This window comes from Adiantum capillus-veneris, chromosome 12 (assembly GCF_014529385.1).
Source record: "Adiantum capillus-veneris isolate H3 chromosome 12, ASM1452938v2, whole genome shotgun sequence".
Taxonomy (NCBI): domain Eukaryota; kingdom Viridiplantae; phylum Streptophyta; class Polypodiopsida; order Polypodiales; family Pteridaceae; genus Adiantum; species Adiantum capillus-veneris.
In genome coordinates this window covers 46,797,156-46,819,769 of record NC_140942.1, presented here as the reverse complement: position 1 = coordinate 46,819,769, position 22,614 = coordinate 46,797,156, and the positions used below count along the sequence as shown (strand labels likewise).

At 45.5% G+C, this 22,614-nt stretch overlaps 1 protein-coding gene and 1 pseudogene across 3 annotated transcripts in view; both read right to left on the bottom strand.

Moving 5' to 3' along the window:
- Positions 1 to 22,614, bottom strand: part of SEC8 (subunit of exocyst complex 8) — a 148,198-nt gene that overhangs the window by 65,311 nt on the left and 60,273 nt on the right. For all 3 annotated transcript variants that reach the window (XR_015189802.1, XM_086525136.1, XM_086525135.1), the window contains exon 14: positions 9,218 to 9,267. Coding sequence is in view for 2 of the 3 variants with exons in the window: in XM_086525136.1 (XP_086381262.1) it covers positions 9,218 to 9,267 (50 nt within the window). In the remaining variant the exon portion in view is untranslated. The remainder of the gene's footprint in view (positions 1 to 9,217; positions 9,268 to 22,614) is intronic.
- LOC147445696 (uncharacterized) lies at positions 1,294 to 3,247 on the bottom strand (annotated as a pseudogene).

Here is a 22,614-nt window from a genome sequence, read left to right as displayed (position 1 = left end):
ACCATAATGGTTGTAAGATTGTAATGGATACTACTCTTTTACGGGGAAACTCTGAAATATGACGTGTGGTGATGCCAAGAACGGCGTTTTCTTGGGGAAAGACCCTGCTATAGGAGGATGGATGTAGGTGAGAATCTCTCTTTCCAAGAAGATTGCTATTCACAGAGGATCAAGGATCTTTAACTTATAGATAAAACACATTTACTTTTGAATGAAATTTCATTCTATCACTCTTGTACAAGATCTGAAAGCTACTTGGGTTTTGTATGATTCTGGCATCGTCTGTGTCAGTTGTGATTTGAAATAGTTTAATTCTTCTGCAGATGTTATCTTTGGTAAAAGTATGCCTACCATATACAATCTCGTTTTGAAGATTACTGATCATATGTAAAGTTTGCAAAACATAACCAAGGAAAATTACGGACAGGGCTTTGTCTCAACAAGGTAAACTCAGTATGTGTTATGCTAACCGAGTGCCACAGCTAGGTGGGCAATTAAGAAAGTCTCATAGAGTGCCATAGTAGGGAAGCTTACATTCGCACATCCTATTAATTCAGCTCCCACCTCCTCATCTAGGCACTAATTGGTCGTGCTTAGCCGCAATGCAACATTTGAAAATGCCAGTTTACCATAAAAACATTCAAGGGCCATTACAATACTTTATACGGAGTTTTGAAAAGTTTTTTTGGCATCAAATGGTAGACTTCAAGAGAGTAAAATGCACGAGAGTGGCCTCCCACCAGGCACGGGTGTCGGAGAAACCCTAATTTGGTCATTAACTTGGCCCTTGGCCGATTGTTGCATGAATCGCACAAGCATATTAGACATCTTATTGACATTTGCATTCAATTGTGCAAGATTAGACTCTAAAATAGTCATATGTGTTTGTAGCGCTCTAAACTCTTTGATGTCGAGCAATTCAATGCTATCATCCAGCCCAGTTGCTGTGTCTCCATGAGAGTGGCCGACCGTGGGGCAGCAGCAGGTGGAACTCATTATCATTTGTTCACGCTTTCATGCTTGGACACTCCAAGCTAGAAATAAATAGCAACACATGAACAGAAACTGCAAAATCACTAAACTAGGAGAAATGAAATGAAATGATATATTTACGTCTACAAAAGGCCAAAATGACCTATGAGACCATCACGGTGACAAAATGGTGTATCTGATACACTGTCTGTAGAACTGAAAAGATGAAAAAACTATGAAAGAAAAACTAGACTGAAAGCTGTAGTGACAAGCTGAGAGGGGGGGGGGGGGGGGGGGGGGGCGGGGGGCATTGACTAGAGACCCTCTAGCCAGTACAATAATCCAATGATATACACATGAAGAAACTGAGGGTGAGGGAGCATCTGCACATCAGGGTCCCAATATGTCCAGCATCGGCCGCTGGCGAATCTCATCAATGTCCTCCATAGTAAGCACTCTAGCTGGGCGTCTCCCATATCGTGCTAGAATGATCCTGATCCTCTGATGAATCCTCCGTCGATGCAATGATGATCCTCACAATCGCCGGCGTCTAGATCTCCCAAGCTCCATGGCCCTGTCAATCAGTATACCTCTAGTGCAGGTAGGTCCTGGACCTGGAGGCTGCTCTGGATCCTGCTCCTCTGACTGGCGCGTCTCCACACGAAAGAAATCAGTGATCTCCCTTTGGGACTGTCTCCCCCTATCTGATCTCCTCAAGAGGCTCTCTCTGTGTTTGCACAGCTCTAACAAGAATAGCCCAAGGCATCTCTGATCCTGGTACCTCATAACTCGAGATAGTGGCCCAAAACCATCCCTAAAGAGGCAATGAAAACGGCCTCGTATCTCATAGTAAACTGGGCAATGGCATATATAGTGCAGCTCTGTCTCTGGCTCCAAGTGGCATAACTGACATATCCTGGCCTCTGCTGGTACTCTGCTAAATCTACCCACCTCAATCTCCAGCTGATGAGAAGATGTGCGTATCTGACCAATGGCACATCGTAAGCCATATGACAGGTGTGTGTCCATGTAGCTAGGTCTAGTCACAAAACCATCCTCTGTGAGCTGGAGAAGATGCTCCCTGTAGAAAGACATCTTCGTGCCTAGCTCATGGGTCGGCTCTATCCAAGTCCTCCTCGTATCCAGCTGAGTCACATCCTGTTTGATGAGTCTGCTAACCTCTGTCCGAGTAAGGGACAAGGAGGGTGCATCCAGCGAATATTGGAAGGGTGGTAGCCTGTCTATGCTAAAACCATGAATTTGGAACCAAGAGGTCATCTGTGCATACCAACATGCTGTATCTCCCTGTGAAGCCAGCTGCCGAGAAGACTCCAGTGCTAAACGTGCATACCTGTCTCTGGGGAGCTCCCAGATGCTATGTAAAAAGGAGACTGATCTAGTTAGTGCCTCTACCACCACCGGGGGGGCAGCCAGCTCTGCGCGGATAATCTCATGTGGTACTGAGGCTTTGGCTCTAATCATCCGCGAAATCATGGAAACCAGAGGTCTCTCCATGCATCTCCACCCATCAGTACTAGTAGGGCGACTGCTATGACCCACAGAAGGGCCCCATATCTGAACTCCATATAGTATGGCTGAGGTCACTAAGGTATCGAAGAGCCAAAGCTTTGTACGAGGTTCTTGAAATTGGATCTGTGAACACATCCTCTCTAATCTCCCCAAAGCTGTATGTGCTCTTGTCAGTCTCATCTCTGCTGCTCTCCTCAAAGAAAACCCTGGGCCGCTAAAGACCACCCCCAGGTATGTGTATGCATCTGTATACTCCACTGGATGATGGCCATAAGTAAATGCAGGAGCTGACCGTCTGACCCACTGTGGTGTGGTGTTAAACACCATAACCTTAGTCTTGCTAAGGTTTACAGACATACCACTATCGTGAGCAAAATTATGTAAAGCATCCAGATGACGCTGCATCCCCTCTGGAGAATCAGAAATCAAGACAATATCATCCGCATATAACAGCAAGGAAATCCATGTGCCCGCCAACTATGCTCCGCTTCCACCGTCCCTCTCTATGTAGTCTGAAACCTCATCAATGTACATCCCAAAGAGAGTAGGGGAAAGTGGGCATCCCTGTTTCACCCCAATGGTGGAGTGAACTAGACCAGACATACCCTCTGGAGTGCGTACCTGTCCCACGACTGTCCTCCCAGTCTCGATCCGCAGCTGGTGTGAAGATGTGCGTATTTGGCCCATAGCACATCGTACCCCATGAGACCAGTGGGTGTCCATGTATCTGGGCCTCGTCACAAAACCATCCTCCGTAAGCTGGAGGAGATGCTCTCCGTAGAAAGCCATCTTCGTGCCCAACTCCTGTGTTGGTTGTATCCATGTCCTCTTGGTGTCTAGCCGAGTCAAGTCCTGGCGGATGAGCCTCGTGATCTCGGACTGTGTAAGAGTTAGAGAGGGCGCATCCAGTGAGTACTGGAATGGAGGCAATCTGTCTATGTTGAACCCATGCGCCTGAAACCATGATGTCATCTCCCCATACCAGCATGTTGTATCTCCCTGCATGGCTAACTGTCACGAGGACTCAAGTGCAAGGCGGGAATATCTGTCTCTAAGAAGTTCCCACATGCAACGTATGAAGGAGACAGATCTGGTGAGCGCCTCAACCACTAGTGGGGGGGCAGATAGCCCTGCTCGTACAATAGCACGTGGTACTGAAGCCTTGGCTCTAATGAGCCGCGAGATCATAGAGACCAAAGGCTTCTCCATGTCCCCCCATCCATCACTGCGGCCTGTCCTCCCGTGATGATCCAGTGAAGGTCCCCAAATCTCAGCTCCATAAAGCAATGCGGAAGCCACCAAAGTGTCAAAGAGCTAGAGCTTTGTGCGAGGCTCCTAAAACTGAACCTGTGAACACATCCTTTCCAATCTACCCAATGTTGCATGGGCTATGGTCAATCTAGTCTCTGCTGCCCTCCTCAATGAAAATGCTGGCCCACTAAAAACCACTCCAAGGGAAGTGTAAGCGTCTGTATATTCCACTGTCTCCTGGCCGTAAGTGAATGCGGGCGCTGACCTCCTGATCCACTATGGGGTGGTATTAAATACCATGACCTTGGTTTTACCAAGGTTGACGGACAAACCACTTTCCTGGGCAAACCTATGCAAAGCATCCAAGTGGCGTTGCATCCCCTCCGGAGAGTCGGAGATCAACACAATATCATCAGCATATAACAATAGTGGAATCCATGTCCCTGCCAGCTGTGCACCTCTATCACCATCTCTCTCAATGTAGTCAGAAACCTCATCCACATACATACCAAATAGAGTAGGAGAGAGCGGGCAGCCCTGCTTCACCCAAATAGTGGAGTAAACCGGTGTGGATATACCCTCTGGGGTGCGTACATGCCCCACTACTGACCTGTATAATGCCATGACCCCCCAAATGAGCTCTGTGGGTACTCCCATCTACTGTAAGCTGCGCATCAATCTAGCTCTGGGCACTGTGTCAAATGCTTTGCGGAAATCCACAAAGCTACAATAGATCCGTCTCACACGCGATCTGCCCTCCTCAATGATGGCTCTGAGTGTCAAGATATGGTCAAGAGTAGAAAAAACTCTCCTGAAACCTACCTACCCGGCTGCGCGTATCCCCTCCCTCTTTGCCCATCTACTCAACTGCTGCTCAAGAATAGATGCGTACAATCGTGCCATGTGTGAGGGCTTGCCTGATACTTGGAGCCTATCTACTATTGTACCTATCTTCAAGTCGGGAGACCCTATGGAGCGTGGGAATTATCGCATATCATGATTGGACGAGAGAGAGAGAGAGAGAGAGAGAGAGAGAGAGAGAGAGAGAGAGTCGACACGGTATGGCGGAGTTCCATCCCTAGATGCACTGACCCCCAAGACTAGCGCCCCTTTCGGTATTTCTTTATTATTGCTTTGCAAACTCCCCAAGGGTCCAACTCTCTCAAGACTCTACGTCCAAACGCTCTCCAAAGAGTGGCCCTCTCGGCCCTTATAAACTTACAAAGGATGCCCAAAAACAAAGCCCCAACAACATCGGTTCTAATAGATGTCCATGTCACGGGCATGGTTTGCTTGATTGAAATGTGAAAAGTACAGATATGAATTTTATGTGGTAAGCAAACCATGTCCAACAACATCAGTTCTAATAGATGTCTAGATGCACTAAGTTCAAATCAGTCATCAAATAAAATGTTGCAAATAAAATGTTGCAGACATTTCATCTTTCCAACACATACTCTAACAATACACATGAATGAGAATGTTTAATTTAGGAAATTTCAAATTCAATGTACCGCAAAATACTGTCAGCCTGCCAATATCCCTAAAATCTCGATTCTCAAGGAGAAATTAGTGACTTTATTCAATCTAAGCAATCTGTGACAAAGGAGTGGAGTGGCTTCCCTCTTGTGCAGTCCGCACCACACAAAATTCTACCTACTGATTCATCGGTAACTTTTGGCACAGAAACTGCTAATAATGCAAAATCTTCAAGGTATAACTCAAAACTGAAGAGAATTTGCAATGTTCTCCTCCTCCATCCACTTTGCGTTGAGGGCAAAAAAGTAACCTAGACCAAATTGTCTCGTGGACCTTGCTTACCTTTTGTTCTTTTCTTGTGCCCAAAGACTTGTAGGTTGCCCTACTGGCCTCCCCTATCCACTAGCACGTCAATGTGAATCGTCGGAATTCTCTGATGAACCATCGGTAGATTCCCTTGCTTCTTTGGAAGCCTCGGATGCACTATCAGCCGATTCACTTACTTCTTCGAAATTCTTTGATGAACTTTCATCCGGTTCCCTTGTTTCTTTCGAAAGACTTTTGCCCTGTTGAGGTGGACACTTGCTTGTTCGTAGGATAGGTCAATGAGCCGGCATGCATACCAAAACCTTGCTTGGCATGTCCCATAAGCCTTTGAATGGAGTCAGACTTTTGTTGCAAATAATACTCTCGAATCTCTTTTGGCAACCCACAACAAAACCGCTCAATCTAGTCCTTCAAAGTGACCCTCCGAAACGAGGACATTGGCAAATAGATATCCCAAAATCTCTGGTAGTAGTCATCCAAAGTGTCCTTAGTCATTCTTAGATGATGCCAAGCCGTGATGACATCTTCATATTCTTCCGTTATCTAGGCAGAAGTTTAAATTCTCTTGAATTTTACCAACTTCTTAGGTGCTTCTTAACAACAGAGTAGACCACCGTGTCTGCGCATTTCCTTTCAAGAAAGATGCTGCCCTTCGCACCTTGGAGTGTTTCGAGAAAAGACCTCCCGAAAAGGCGACATCAAATTGTTATATGAATTCAAGGGCTCGATGGGTGTCTTGGTCGCCTTAAAACGTATCATATTCGACTGCTTGACCCCCATCCTTGGACTCCTTGGTTTTCTTGTCCTTTCATTCATTGTCTAAATTGTCACTAGAGGATGGAGTCTCGTCCTTTGAGTTGCTAGATGGCTCCTTGTGCCTACTAGAATTTCTTCAAAATCTGCTTTCCTGGCCTTTTCTCCACTTCTTCTGCTTTTTCTCATCCTCTTCGGAACTAAAGAACGATGAATTGTCGGAACTCTCTGAAGACAAAGAAAAATTTGGGTCATCCTCAATGCAAACACGCTTCTTGGGTCTGCTTACCACCTCAAAAGTCAACTGCCAGCCCAAATAACCGGGAAAATCTACCAATTTCTTCTTCCTCTGAGATTGCTTTAAGCTTTTCATCGACTGATTTGTCTTCTTTTCAAGAGCTTTGTCAAACTCTTTTTGCGAGGACAGTTTCTACTTTTCTGCACTCGGCTTTGCTTTCTGTTTTATTACTTTTTTGAGAGGAGAATCAACAGCCTCTCGCCATCTAGAGTGAATCTCGTCAAGCTAGTAATTCTTCAAGTGATACTTGATCAATCTTTTCACACACGTGGCAACCTGTAGATGACGTTCATACTCAGCTCTATCGAGATTCTCTGTCGAAAATTTGCCAAAATCTCCATTTTGAGACTTGGCTTTTCTCCCCGCAGACCAATAGTCGGAGGGGTATCGTCTCTGTCAGACTCTCCGCGAGAACCCATGTGTGTTGTAGAAAGGATCGGATACTCCGTAGAAAAAGAATCGTTCTGAGCTCTGATACCACTTTTATAGGCTTGGACACTCCAAGCTAGAAATCAATAGCAACACACGGACAGAAACTACAAAATCATTGAATTCGGGGGGGGGGGGGAGAGAAAATGAAATGAAATGTTATATTAATGTCTTCAAAAGGCCAAAATGACCTATGAGACCAAAGCGTTACAATGTGGTGAATCTGATACAAAGTCAGAGTAACAAAATGAAATGATAAAATAAAAATACTATGGGATCCTAAACTGGTAGGTGTGAACTAAGCAGCTAGCTGGGATAGCTAAATCACAAGTCACAAGAAATCCAGCATCGATCGCTGGCGGATCTCATCAATCTCCTCCATGGACAGTAGTCTGACTCGGCGTTGTGCATGTCGGGCCAAAGTGATCCGAATCCTCTGATGTAGCCTCCGTCGATGCTGTGTAGTCCTCTGCAATCATGGGCGTCTGGATCTCCCCAGCTCAGTCGCTCGATCGATCAATGTGCCTCTGGTGCGAGGCGACAAGATCTGTTGTGGTAGTAGCTCCTCTGGGTGTCCAGTGTCTGCTCTAAAGAAGTCTGTGATGTGTCTCTGAGACTGGCTAGCCTCTCCTCTCATCAGACTCTCTCTATGTCTGCGCAACTCGAGCAGGAACAAACCCAGGCATCTCTGATCCTCGTACCTCATGACTCTGGAGAGAGGTCCAAAGCCCTCTCTGACCAAGCAGTGGAAGCGGCCTCGTATCTCGTAGTAGACAGGGCAGTGGCATGTGTAGTGTAACTGTCTCAGGCTCCATGTCACACAGGGTGCATGTCCTAGCCTCTGCCGGCACTCCGCTGTATCTCCCAATCTCGATCCGCAGCTGGTGTGAGGATGTGCGTATCTGGCCAATGGCACACCGTATCCCATGAGACAGGTGGGTGTCCATGTATCTGGGCCTCGTCACAAAACCGTCTGCCGTAAGCTGGAGAAGATGCTCTCTGTAGAAAGCCATCTTCGTGCCCAGCTCCTGTGCTGGTTGTACCCATGTCCTCCTGGTGTCTAGCTGAATCAGGTCCTGGCGGATGAGCCTGGTGAGAGAGAGTTGACACGGCACGGTAGAGTAAGTTCGGTCCCCAGATGCTCTGGCTTTTAGAACTGATGCTTTTGCGGCTCTGCTTTTGGGCATCCTTTGTAAGTTTTTAAGTGTCCAAAGGGCCACTCTTTGGAGAGCATTTAGACGTAAAGTCTCAACAGAGCTAGACCCTCGGGGAGTTGTATGTTTGCAAAGCAATAATAAAGATATACCGAAAGGGGTACCAATCTTGGGGGCCTTGCACCCAAAAGCATCTGCTCTCAAATCCCTAACCCCTTAGGCCCCTCGGCCCATCTTCTGAGTTCAATTCCTCTTGTCCTCTCGGCCAGTTCTTTCCAATTGAATCTTTAAAGAAGGTAAGTTCAAACTTCTTCTGGCTTGTGGGAACATAATAATTACTCTCCCTATAAGTGCTCAACATAAAACCTGATGTGCTCTACTTGAGACACGTGACAAACTCTGGCCAGCATCTCTGTGTGTGCCCAACAAACTTGGAAACTAGTCTTCTTCCAAAAGAGTTGAGCGTAGTAATCCCAAAATGACCTCTTCCCTGTAGAGTGAAAGAGAAACGAGGCAAAAAAGAGTACTAATCCCAAAATGTCCTCTTCCCTGTCGAGTCAAAGAGAAGCGAGGCAGCTTGTATGCTTGAGAAGGATGACTCACAAACCCACAACACAAATCATGGTATTCGAATGACTAGAAGTAAATTTTCCAACAGTATTAAAAGAATTGGCAGATTTCATCGTTTGGCGTTCAGCACTTCAACGGTTGGCTTCATCACTTCAAAAAACTTGAATCATAACAGCAGTGTTTTGTTTTTTATGCATACATCAGACTTTTACCCTAAAAATTTTAAAACAAATCATCACTCCAATATTTCAAAACCGTAAAATGCAGATAGTATGAAAACCTGGACCCTAATCATCACAGCAATTTTTAGATTTTCAATTAAATTATACAATCAGCTTAACATGTATCTTAACTGAACGAACGCTCACATTTGATAGAAATGGTTGGGAAATCTATATGCCTGCCACAAGAAGAACTGTACAAGAATGCCCTTTCATTGTATAACAATGCTTACCCTAATTGTGAATACTTCGGAGGAAGAAGCTGTAACACTTTATCTGTAAACTAAGCACATAAAAAAATAGTTATGATTTAAAAACCAACTCAAAAAATATGTTTATGTTTTTGACATGCTAACCTTGCATAAAGATGTGTTTTATTAACATTTCATACAGACCAAAGAGAACTAGCCTATGAGACATAACCATAACAAGCTGCAATGTCATAAGATACAACAAAAAGAGTCTCCGCCATGATGTAGCTATACTTCATATTGTGAATGGATATATGTGTGTGGTATATAAGGCATAATAAGGTGTGGTATAGGGGGTACATGAAGGCTAGGTAGAGGTCAACTCACTATAGTGCTCAATGCATATCTATATGCTCAAAGGAGTACATCAACTTGAGAAAACACAATACTAGTCAACTCCATATGGTGGCAATGCCCTCGAGGGTCACATGTAACAGTGAAGTTGGTTCTCCACCTCAGCGAGGTTGAAATTGGCCATCTTCTTAATCTCCTTCATTAGGGTCCTTGGCGTTCGCATAGCAACTTCGAGGGTGTCAACCTTCTCTTGTATAGTCATCGCCATGTTGCCTTCGGTCAATTTCAATTTGGTTTGTTCCGCCCGGGGGGGGGGGGGGGGGGGGGGGGGGGGGGAGGGTCTCTCACATGGGCTTCTCTCGAGTCTCAACGAGAGGATAGGGTTTGAGTGCGCGAGGGCGTATAATGTGATTGCACGGGTGCAAGTGTGGTCTTTGTGTATATGTGTGGACGCAACTGCCTGTATGTGTGTGTGTGTGTGTGTGTGTGTGTGTGTGTGTGTGTGTGTGAGTGCACGTGTGTGCATGTGTGTGTGGGGACTGTGGGTGTGTGGTGTGAGCTAGCACGAACCCTGCTGATCCTATGCGCGAGACTTCTGTCGCCAACAAGCTATTCTGCAGACTCTTCAGTCGCCGTGGAGCAACCCGTTTCAACCTCTGTGCGCGTTGCTAGTTGTTGATCGCCTGCGTGACCTGCAGATTCACTGCCACCTGCCAATCTGCATTTCATGCTCCTCTTGCAGGTTTCGCGCGCTAGATAAGGTGTGCAGGTGTGTGTGTTGGTTGTCTGCTGCTCAAGGTGCAGTCTTCGATCATCAGTGTGCAGGTTTTAGACAGCACAGAGTTTTGCTTCAGTGAATTTTTCTGCAGGGGTTTTGGGTCTCTGAGGATTCTCTGTCAGCTTAAGTGGTACACGTTTTGTTCAGAATTCTGTAGAGCAGAGCCCCCTTTTTTATGTACAGTTCTAAGGTTGGTATAGAGAAAGATTGACAAAACAAAAAACAAAAAACAGAGTGATCATCTTGTGGATTTCAAGTAGTGATTTTTAATCGAAGGAGACTTTTGTCTGTACAAAGGGTGGGCTTTCGTTGGTCATGGCAGAAGAAGTTGTATATAAGCGTAGGAAACAAGTTGACCTTTCCTCCATGGATACTGCAAATATCATTAAAGAGTGTTTGTCGGAGGATTTTGTGGATGCTCGCGATGCCTGGGAAGGTCAGCAACCTGCTACTGAAGTGGTTATTCCGGTTCAACAGTTGATAGACCCGGTTGCACAGTATGCGTTGAATGTCGTTATTTTGTTTTCCCCCGGCAAGATGCCATCGGCACAAGATGTAGGTCAATGGGTTGACTTTTTGTTGAAAAGACAAGCAATCCGAGGGGTGTATTTTGGTGCCCACGGGTTTTATGAGGTGCTACTGGAAGACATGGATGCTCGTTCGTGTTTGTTGCTAATGACACATGTTCTGCCATGGGCACTTACTGAAGATTATCAGAGTTTGATACGACACAGGTGCCCGGTTTGGGTAGAAATAGTCGGATTTCCGTGGACTCGGAAGCATTTCTTGTCTCTTTTGGTTGCGGAAGTGGGCAAAGTGATTTGCCTCCCAAACTTGGATACTAATTCCAATAGATTTTGCGTGCTGTGGGATACAGACAAGCCGACACCGGCAGGAATTACGGTTGACTCTGGTGATCCAATGGTACGCAAAAAGCCATTTAAATTCAAATGGGGGAAGTTTGCAGGTGCTTGTTTTGGTTGTGGCAAATTTGGCCATATGCAGTCTGAATGCCAGGAGTCTTTGTTTAAATTGCCACGGTTTGCTGTTCCTATGACTGGAACTCGTGTTGTTCCTACCTCCTCTTCGTCCGTGAAGCCGAAGATGGGGGGATTCTAATGGAAGCATGCAGGCCAAACAAGGTAAAGACTCCATTAAGAGTCTGGCTAATGCGCAATCTGCTGTAAAGGCTGATATCAAAGGTAAATCTAAATTGGCAGACTCCACTAATGGTTTGCAAATTCCTAAGAAGCCTGCAAAACCTCGTGTTTCGCCTGTCTCAAGGAGTTATGTACCTCTTTGGAGGCAGAGGTGGTGGAACCTCTGCATCCGCATCCCATGATCATAAGTCGTTAGTTGAACCGTGGGATAGAGTGGTTCATTCATACAAAGATGCCCTGCTTGGGTCGACATCTGTGTCGCTGCCGATGTATCAAAATCCCCTGCAAGGAACGCATATGGAATCTGTTGTATTGAATGTTAGTATGTAGGAGGATGTGCCTATGGGCAATCCTACTTGATGATTGTGCCTCGTGGTTCTCTTGTAAATATTGTACAGATCCATTCTCCCCTTAAATTTTACGTATAATGTGCGCGGATTGTGCAATCATGACAAGTGGAAGCTGATCTGGCACTATGTACATACAAAAAAAGCAGATAGAGTGGTACTACAGGAGCGTAATCAACATGAGTTTGTTGGTCAATCATCGTATTATGCGGGATTCTGGATTTCTTATGCTAGTACAGGCTCTTTTTTGGGAGTTTTAATGATGCTACGTCATGAATTGCATCCGGTTTTGGCCCATAATGACCCGGTGGGACGTTGGTTGGTTGTTCAATGTCTCCTGCAAGGCAATATTCTGGAATTTGCTCGTATTTATGCTTATACTGCTTCGGCACAAAGATCTTGTGTTTGGCAAGATTTGATCAAATATCCCCGGCATTCGCATGCTTTTTGATGCGGGGATTTTAATAATGCACCGGCAAACATGGATAATACAACTGGCCATTCGTATATGTTAAATTTGGAACGTTCTTCATGGGATGCTATGGTCAATGAAATAGGTGTTTTGGATCTGTGGGCTAGTACTCACTCTTCGGAGCGAGGCTACACTTTTGCTCATAATGCTCGCTCAGAATATAGAGCACGATTGCATCAGTGGTATGTACTGGGCTCTCTGCAATATGATATGTTTGCATGTGATATGAGGATTGATCGCTCCCTTACTGTATCTGATCATTTTCCTCTTTGGCTCTTGATCCATACTGAGGCATTGGATGCAGATTCCCCACTTCCCACTAAGCGATTGTTGCATATTAATAATGCATATCTCTCGCATAATGCATTCCAAACCTTGATTGAAGCAGTGATTCCTCCGCTCGTCTCTCATATGTTTATCGATGTGGATGTGGCTTGGTATCGTTTTGTCATGCGAATCCAAGCAGTCATAAAGGATTATGGTTCGTGGTACATGCACCAATTGAGAGAGAAAGTACAAAAAGATAAGATGACTAGTCAAGCTTTAGAAAGTCTTGCAGACACTAGACGGCTTAGAACAAGACAAAATATGTACAGCTAAAGACTCTTTGATGCATAATAACAGGAGGAAACTTGAAAAATGGAAAGTTAGATCAAGTCAGTATGCTTTTATGGATAAAGGTTGTTCATCGAAGCAATCCTTTAAGCATTTGCATCATTCGAGGCTATCCGTGTCTATAAAAAGAGTTAAGATTGATAGTGGGCAATGGATAGCCAATAAAAGTCAATTGGCGGATTTCATGGTGGATCATTTTCAACGGGTTTTTGCTAAGCCTGAGGCTCCCTTAAGTGAGGTTTTGCAAGCCAGACAACTATTGATGTCGTATGTGCATCCTATATTGACAATGAATGATGCAGCTACCCTTGAGGCTAGTTTTACTGAGGTTGAGCTGCATGACAGTTTGTTGCATCTTGGCCATTGGAAATCCCCTAAATGGGACGGTCTGATAGTTGAATTTTTCCTTCGTTTTTGGGAACCCCTTAAGCAACCTCTACTTTTCATGATCAATTATGCATGGACTACACAGTCATTGCCGCAGTCGTGGAAAGAAGGATTGGTGAAATTGTTGCCCAAGCAAACATTATGTAAATACTTCTCGCATTGGCGTCCCATCACGCTTATGCCGGTAGTTTACAAATTGTTGTAAAAAATGATAGCTTCTCGTATTAACGACCATCTGTTCTCAGGCATACATCCTGCTCAATATGGATTCATTCCTCGCCGACAAATTTTGGATAATATTGCTAATGCTTTCGTTGGGATTGAATATGCGAAACATACTGGACACGATGTACTTATCATGCAGGTTGATATAGAGAAAGCATTTGACACTATTCATTGGGACTTCATGCTCAGATTATGACGGCTTTGGGCTTTGGTTCCAGAATGTGTCAAGTGGTCTACTTCTTGTATGAGAATAGTCAATCTGCTGGAATTCTTGATGGTGAGCTGGCTTGATTATGGGATCTTGGTAGATCGGTTAGGCAAGGTTGCCCTTTGAGTGCTATGTTGTATGTCATTGCTACGCACCCTCTATTGTTGTATTTGGACTCCTTAACCATGTCCGAGCGTTTACAAGGATTGGAACTACCATCTCGAGATCATTTTGTGGTGCAAGCATATGCGGATGACTCCATGTTTTGGCCTAGAAATACACCTGAGGATGTTCAATGCATCATGAAAGCACTGCATCTTTATGGACTGGCTGCAGGTCTACAAGTGAACTTCCGAAAATCTAAATTGTTACCATTGCATCAAATGGATTGGCACTCAGTATTATGGCCAGGTGAGATAGTAAAGCCTGATCAAATTGTGAGACATCTTGGATATCCGTTGGCTTGGTCGGTTAACAATGCAAAACTATTGGATTGGGTTGAGGACAAATTGAGGTCAAAATTACACTATTGGAAATTATCCACTTGGCCGCTACATGTAAGACTCAGAATAGTATATAGTCCATATTGGTGGCATACATGCAATTTTTCCTACCTATGTTGCATTGGCCACCCCGTCGTCTTCGGGCCTTGATGTCTCGGATAGTAGAGCACTTTTGATCTACTTCCTCTCAGAAAAAGGGTTTGCGTTTACTTGCGATGGATAAGTTATGTACTCCGAAGCGTTGTGGTGGTCTGAATATTCTGCATTCGGGTTCTCATGTTACAGCAAGAAAGGCCACTTTGTTGTTAGTTTTGGTTGAGCAAAAGCAGCCTTGGACGCAAATGTTTGTGTTTTTGTGCTCTCATGCGGTTTCTACACCAACTTTTGGCCATTGGTAGCCGTCGTATTGGGATGTGGTTTTTGATAAGTTTGAGGCCACGATACCTGGATGTCCTTTTGCTTCCAATCTTGTCGCGGATTGGAAATTAGTCACATGGGAATTGTTGCGGCATGGTAGAGATGATGCTTGTGGCAACTCGCTTCGATTAGAAAGTTTACATTGGTGATTAAACTCTTTTTCAACGCTCTCCGAGACAAGCATATTTTCTCTTGATGTGTGGAAGATCATGACCTTGATTTGCCAAGGTTCATTGTCATACCTCGTTGTGTGCAAAAATCATCAAGGGTGCCGAGATGGCACTACAACCCCTCCTCTGAATCAAAGATGAAGACAATATCATCAGCATAAAGAATAATCTGTACCGGGGTACCTGCTAGATCTCCTCCCTGCCCTCCAGCTATGAGTACAAAATCAACGTCGATGTAGAGCCCAAACATCGTGGATGAAAGGAGACATCCTTGCTTCACACCAATGGTGCTAGCAATGGTATTTTAGTCCTCCAGGCATCCAACTCGTCCCGTCCCTTGCTCATATAAAGCATATATGGCCCAGATCGTCTCTGTTGGTATCCCCAATCTCTGTAGGCACTGGAAAAGTCTCTCTCGTGGCACTGTATCGAAAGCTTTACAGAAATCCACAAAGAAGCAATATAGTTTCTTCTTCCACTCCTTGGCCCCATTGATTAGGCAACGCAAAACAAAGATGTGATATATGGTAGAGAAAGCTCGTCTGAAGCGTGTCTGTCCTGGAGCTCTCAAGTCCTCGCTCTCTGCAATGACTTCATGTCTGCCTCAAGTACTACTCTGTAGAGTTTGGCTACTGTGTGGCCACTCATGATAGTCCTGTATTCCCTGGATCTGCCAGATTTGTGGATAGGCACTATCATGTGTCTGGTCCAATCCTCTGGGAAGCCTTCCCCCATAGCCCTATAAAAAGGTGTGCAATCAATGGGGCTAACGTGTCGGCTATGTAGATGAGGTGCTCACTTTGTAAACCTGTATGATTTGTAGATCTCCAGTGTTGTAGTCTATGGATGGCCCACCCTACCTTGTCTGTTGTGTAAAGTGTGGATGGCGTGGGCCGTGGCTCTGGAATGGGTGGCTGCCGGAGGATCTCGTAGAGTCGCTCTGCATAGTCATGCCATGTCCGAGGGTCCTCACTGGGGGCGGCATGGCAAGGCTCTCTAAGTGGACACCCTGATCTCGCACAGTCCATGCTCATTGGTAAATGATACAACTCGGACTCCTGGGCATCCTCAAACGCTCCTTGTTTTCAGCAAGTGAGGGCTGTCTGGCATCTCGCTCTGTGATCTCTTCTAGTGCTCTCTGTGCTCATAGCCTGCAGTAAAGCTCTCTACACTCATCACCATACCATTTGTTCGGGGAGGTCCGTGGTGGAGGTGTGCAATCAGTGTGGGTGGTGTGTGGGAAGCGACTAATGGTGGATGTGTGAAGGACTGATGAGATATGAGAGGTGAGGGAAGATAAGGGGATGTCAAGATCGAGGGTAAGACGCCTTGGTAGACCTATAGTAAACAAAGGCTAGCTCGTGAGTGAAATGTTTAGTGGTGTGGGGGGTGTATGTGGTCCGTGTATGAGAGATGGGGATGCCTGTGAAAGAGGAAGTGAGGTGGGCATGGTGAGCTCCGACGGGCCTGGGGGAATGGTAAAAGAGCTGAGTAGGTGTGCTGACTCTCTGGGTTCCATGATGTAGTCCATGTGCTGCCTCTGCCCTCTGCAACACCACGTAGCATGCATGTCAAACCACCTGAAGTGGAACATTGTGCCATCCCGTAATAGACAATGAGACGGTGCTAAGATCCCAGTCTGAGTAAGTGGTGCCCGTATCCTGTGGGGTAGGCCATGTCAACTGAGGTCTGCATGGTGTCTGTGTGCTCCATGCATGGTCTGCAAGATCTTGATATCCTCAAAGTCATAGATCTCACATTGTCGGCTGTAGGTCCTTGCACTGAAGTCTCCCATTCTTTGACATCTTCAAGACGTCTCAAAGGAAGGACTGCATCTTTATCCGCTTTGAGTGAAGCTACTGAGAGATTGTCTTCTCTTATGAGAATTAAACGCTTTATCACTAAGCTCTCCTATTTATTAGTCCCATTTCAAGGTTCTTCCATCTTGGTGGAAAATGCAAAGGGACAGGTTGTGTCCAAGGATTCAGACGTAACGACTAAAGTCATGTTGCAAAAATCTGCAAAAAATCCTTCTTTTGCAACATCTAAGGTAGGAACTTGAGACTTCAAAGTTGAAGAAGAGTCATCTTCCACCAAAGCAGCATATACCTCTTTAAAGACCAAGAATTTGTTCTGCAAGGGCGATGATGATGCTCTTTCGTCTTCCTGCATCAGGTTGTGGACATTGGATTCGTCACACAAGGACCAAATCTTCAGCTTTTTCAGCAGGTATTAAGGCTTCTAGAGTAGGATTGGGAGGCTGAGGCAATCTTCGCCTCTCAGACCTATCAAGGATCCTCTTGCACAAGGTAAGTATGAGTAAGTCTTGCACAGTACCACCAAAAGCTTGCAAGGACTTGAGTGGTTGGCCATGGCTCACGAGAGGATACTTGTTTATCATTGTGGCCTTTATGAGCATGTGCTCGACTATGATCAGAAACTCTTTTCACTAAATGAGCCCACCTGGAGAAGTCTGGTTTCTTCCCAAGGTGAGAATTTCTTGAAGTTTCATGTTGCTGCTCCCTAATATATTGTCAATACTTGATCTATCTGATTAAGACTGAAATCTGATATTAGACTCAAGAGACTAGAACATTGTTGCTTCATTGAATGAATGAAAGAAAGTACATAGCATCCTTTATATAGGAGATCAAGAGACATAAATGAAGAGTCGTGACTAATCATGAACAAACACGTCCTTTGAATGAATAGACGTCTTTAGGCAAACAACTACAGCCATCGGATGAAGGGATATGGCTAGTCGTGAAGACGATGTCTCTAGGGCGAAGAGTTGCATCCAGTTGAGAGCAAGGCTTGATCTGCATCAGGAACCAGCTAAGGAGATAATCACAGACATACAAGTCACAATCATGACATTTCTCGGTGTGGATTTTGGTCCAGCTTGATGTTATCTTAGCAGAGTGTGCCATTGGTTAGTCATGGAAGATGATGTTTAGACACTGGTGTATTGCTTGGGCCTATAGGAGGTCTTGGGAAGATTTATAGAGCCCTATCCTTGAGACATTCATCTCTTGAGCTTCCTATCCTCCCTGTCTGCATATATCTTGATGCCTATGCTGATCCTTAGGTTTCTTCCCTCACCCTCGTGCTTTTTAGAGATCTTCAGGGCTCTTTCATCATTGATGTATCTTGGAGAATGCAACTTAATGCTTTCTTTGTAATTAATAAAATCTGCCTTTTTGTAATATTTTGTAGGTTTTCTTAGGTTAAGCATGAAACACATCAAAGAGGTGAGATGGCCACTCTCAATAGAACTAAGGAATGAGTCCAACAACATCTGTCCTCTCCTATGCTCTGTATATAATATAACTCTCTGCTTCCCGTTGGGAGGGGAGAGAGAAATGAATGAAATGAAATGTTCGTCTTTGAAAGGCCAGAATGACCTATGAGACCAAATAGGATACAATCTCATGTTACAAATAGTCGAATGTGCCACCGGGTCCTCTGTGTCGTATGTCTCACACCGATTCCTACTTGTCTTGGCATTGAAGTCTCCCATAAGGAAGACTTCCCCTAGTGTAGAGTACTCCATAATCTCATTTGACAAGCATGTGTAAGGGGATGGTCTCTCCTCCCTCTTCCCTGTTGTCTCTGTGGTAGCGAATCTGGAGCTTGAGGAGGCAAAGTAGAAGAGGGCGAAGTAGAAGAGGGCGATATAGATAGTCTTGGTCTGTGATAGCTCAAAATGGACCCAGAGGTAACGGGCCTATGGGTCTCGTGTAGCAATTCGTATCCTGCACCGGAGTCCCTTTTTGAAGACTATAGCCACCCCTCTTGACCCTCATGTGGTGTGTTGGCGGGTGCTCTCTCGATGTGAGGACTCCCACGGGAAACCCTGAATCTTTGGTAGACTCCGCTTTGTACTCTCATGTGTCTCTGTCAAAAGAATGATGTCCCGTCCTCTCACCACCTCCTCAAGTCTCTCTGGGTGTGTCCATAGATCCCCGTTGCAGTTGCAAACCGCGAGGTAGATCTCCTCATGTGTTCCATAGGCCACGAGTCCCTATGCGATGGTCTTGCCATCAATGATGACCCTACCATATCGGTATACCGCCTTTTTCCCTTCTTTACGAGCTTTCTTGACACTAGGCATGCATGCTCGACGATGGCCCTGTTGCATCTTGGTGAGGTCGTTGTCAAGGTAGATAGGGGGGCCCTTTAGGAGGCCGAACTCGACCTATAGGACAAAACAGATACATCCATCTTCTATGGGGTCTAGTTCATCAGGTAAGGGGAAAAAAAAAAACTAAAATTCACAGTAGCTCAGAGCTCCATGGTCATGAGCTTACTGTTATACAGTGCTTCCAGGCTTTTATAGCTCATAAAAGCTTAGTTTTACATAAGGGGTAATAATCCATGAGTTTACATCAAAATATATATATAAGGAGAGATAATCTCTACTTTGGGGGTGTGGGATTCTTGAATTCTCTAATGAGTGCTTTTCCAGCTCTATATACTCCCATTTGCCTTCTTTCCTTGCTTCACGTACTTTTGCTAATTCACTGGCTCGATCCTTAAGCTGCAAAGGGGTGAGTTCATCTGAAATCCACACCTTAGTGCCTTGTAGTGATTTTGTTTGCTTCATCACAGCTATCTTCTCCTCCATAGTATCATAATGTACTGCTGCTTGCTTCCCTTTGACCTCCACGTAGATTGGATCTCCAAGGTCCACAAAAGGCACTGCTTTTCCTAACTTGTGCTTCCATATGGTTGTTTCTGTCATGTATTCGTCCTCTTCTATGACAACTTGGGTCCAATCATACGGCATACCACCAATCCTGATAACTTTTTTATTTGCCTGCACTTGGGTCTCTTTCTTGCATTTCTGAGATAACTTTTGATACTAAAGTGTGGGTTACGTGTGTAGGTGCTGAATTCATGTTTGCCTCATTGTTCTCTTCCTTGTGTGTATGTTCTTGCTGTTCTTGGAGTTGTAGCTGTGCTTCTAACCGCAAGATTTTCTCATCTTTTGTAGCTATGTCTGCTTTCATTAGGGTAAGCTCGGTTTGTACCTTTTTGAGTTCTTGAAGCAGGTAGGTTTCCCATTGCGATGGTTTTGATAGGGGTGGTGGGATTGGTGGTCCTCCGATCTTCACAGCAGCAGAGAAAGTCATCTTCTCCATATCTGTGGGTGGATGATTCTATACTATGGGTCTGAATTTTTTTTGGGCCTTGGCCCCTTAGCCGCCACAGGGTGCCCACATACCCCAAGGGGGCTCAAAAAACAGAGGGCTGCTGTGTGTTTTTTGCTGGCGCGCAGAAGAGAGAGAGAGAGAGAGAGAGAGAGAGAGAGAGAGAGAGAGAGAGAGAGAGAGAGAGAGAGAGAGAGAGAAAATGAAATGTCATATTAAACATCTTCAAAAAGTCAAAATGACCTATGAGACCAAAAGTTACATCCGAACAGAATCTGATACTCTCTCTGGAATGACCTGTGGTGCTAGCTGTATCCATGTCCTCTTGGTGTCTAGTTGAGTTAGGTATTGGTGGATGAGCCTACTGATCTCTGACTGTGTAAGAGTCAGAGAGGGTGCATCCAGTGAGTAATGGTAAAGGGGCAATCCGTCCATGCTATCTCATGTGCCTAGAACCATGATGTCATCTCTCCATACCAGCATGTTGTATCTCCCTGCATAGCTTACTGTCGAGAGGACTCAAGTGCTAGGCAGGCATATCTGTCTCTGGGAAGGTCCCACAAGCGGTGTATAAAGGAGACTGATAGACGTTGCATTTCCTCCGGAGAGTTGGAGATCAACATAATATCATCAGCATATAACAATAGTGGAATCCATGTCCGTGCAAGCTGTGCACCTCTATCGCCGTCTCTCTCAATATAGTCAAAAACCTCTTCCATATACATACCAAATAGAGTAAGAGAGAGCAGGCAACCCTGCTTCACCCGAATAGTGGAGTGAACATATGTAGATATCCCTTCTAGAGTGCATACATGCCCCACCACTGACTATATAATGCCATGGTCCCCCAAATCAGCTCTGTGGGGGTCCTCCCATCTCTTGTAGTCTACGCATCAATCTAGCTCTGGGTACTGTGTCAAATGCTTTGCAGAAGTCCACAAAGCTACAAGAGATCCGTCTCCCATGTGATCTGCACTCCTCAATAATGGCTTTGATGTCAAGATATGGTCAAGAGTAGAAAAACCTCTCCTGAACCCTGTCTGCCCAGCTGCACGTATACCCTCCTTTTCTACCCATCTACTCAGCTGCTGCTCAAGAATGGATGCGTACAACTGTGCCAATGTGTGTCCAATCATGATAGTGCGATAATTCCCAAGCTCCATAGGGTCTCCTGACTTGAAGATAGGTACAATAGTAGACAAGCTCCAAGTATCAGGCAAGCCCTCACACATGGCCCAGTTGAACATCACTACTAGAAGCTCTGCGAGCAGATCCCTGGCATGTATAAAGTGGTCAACAACAAGGTCATCATGATCATATGCTCTCCCAATCCTCGTCCTATCAATGGCTTTCTTCACCATCTCAGCGGTGAAAAAAGCACATGTATGTGGGAACAGTTCGGGGGGGTCGAGAAGGGGCGGTTGTCCAGGAACTGTGTACAAAGACGATGCATACCGGCCCAGGCCACTGTAGAAGTTTGGGGGGGGGGGGGGGGGGGGGGGGGGGGGGGGGGGGGGGTTTCACAAAAGAGTCTCACATGTGTTCTGACTCAAGAATAGCTGGTATAGATCCTGCTCTAGTCGAGCCAAAAATGCCTTCTTCTTCCGCCACACCAGGCGTCGGAAGTCAATCTGTGACTGTCTGTGAGTGATGTCCCCAAAAAGCACCTCCCTTTGAAGTCTCGCTATGGTCTCACGGCACTCCTCATCATACCCGTTGTTGTGGGGCATATTCCCAGAGCGCCGTCTTTGCACAGGCTGGGTGTGTCGATATGCCTCCGCTGCTGTATCATGCAATGTCTATGTCAGTATAGTAGTAAGCTCCTCTAGAGGTCGCCCTTGCTCCTCGGTGCACAGGCGTCAGTAGATCCCGTCTATGTATACAGAGTCCCTCTCCCGCATGAAGGTGTAGCGTGTAGGGGTTGCTACCCATGGCATGTGTACTACACTAAATTGGAAAGAGATCGTCATTGAAACAAGGACATGATCTATTGCCACACCAACAGGTCTAGGTCCAACTGTGAGATCCTGGATACTAGAGATGAAGCTCGGTTGTGCCATGACATAATCCACTATGCTAGCTCCATGTCTGCGAGGAAAGCATGTAAAATTTTCCGCATCGGGAAATATCTGTAATCCATTCAAGATGGCCAGCCATGTGCAGTCCCCATGTCTATCAAGTGTCGCCCATCCTCAGTATGTTCCACATCCTGTGATAATCTAGACAGGCCCATCTCTGCAACATCCAACTCCCTCGACATCTCCTCTAAAGTATCATAAAATATTGTCCAGTGATGGGCAGTCCTAGCATTGAAGTCCCTAGGATGATAATGTCACTATCTCTAGAGAACTCCCATATGTCATCATCCAAGATAGAAAAGGGGGACTGTCCTCTAGGTGGTGTATATACCAACGTACTCGAGGGAAGTAGCAAATAGCACTGCAGAGATATCTGTTTGTATGTGCTCACCCACATGTACCTGGCCTGCTCGTCCCTGTGGGCTATATGTATCAATAACTGCAACTCCTCTCTGAATAACACTACCACTCCTCTTGAGCCTCGTCCTATGTGCTTTGATCGCGTCTCTTGTCTGCAGGTTGTCTCCCATCTGTATCCGCTGAGGTGAGGCATAGACTGCCCCGGGGCCTGA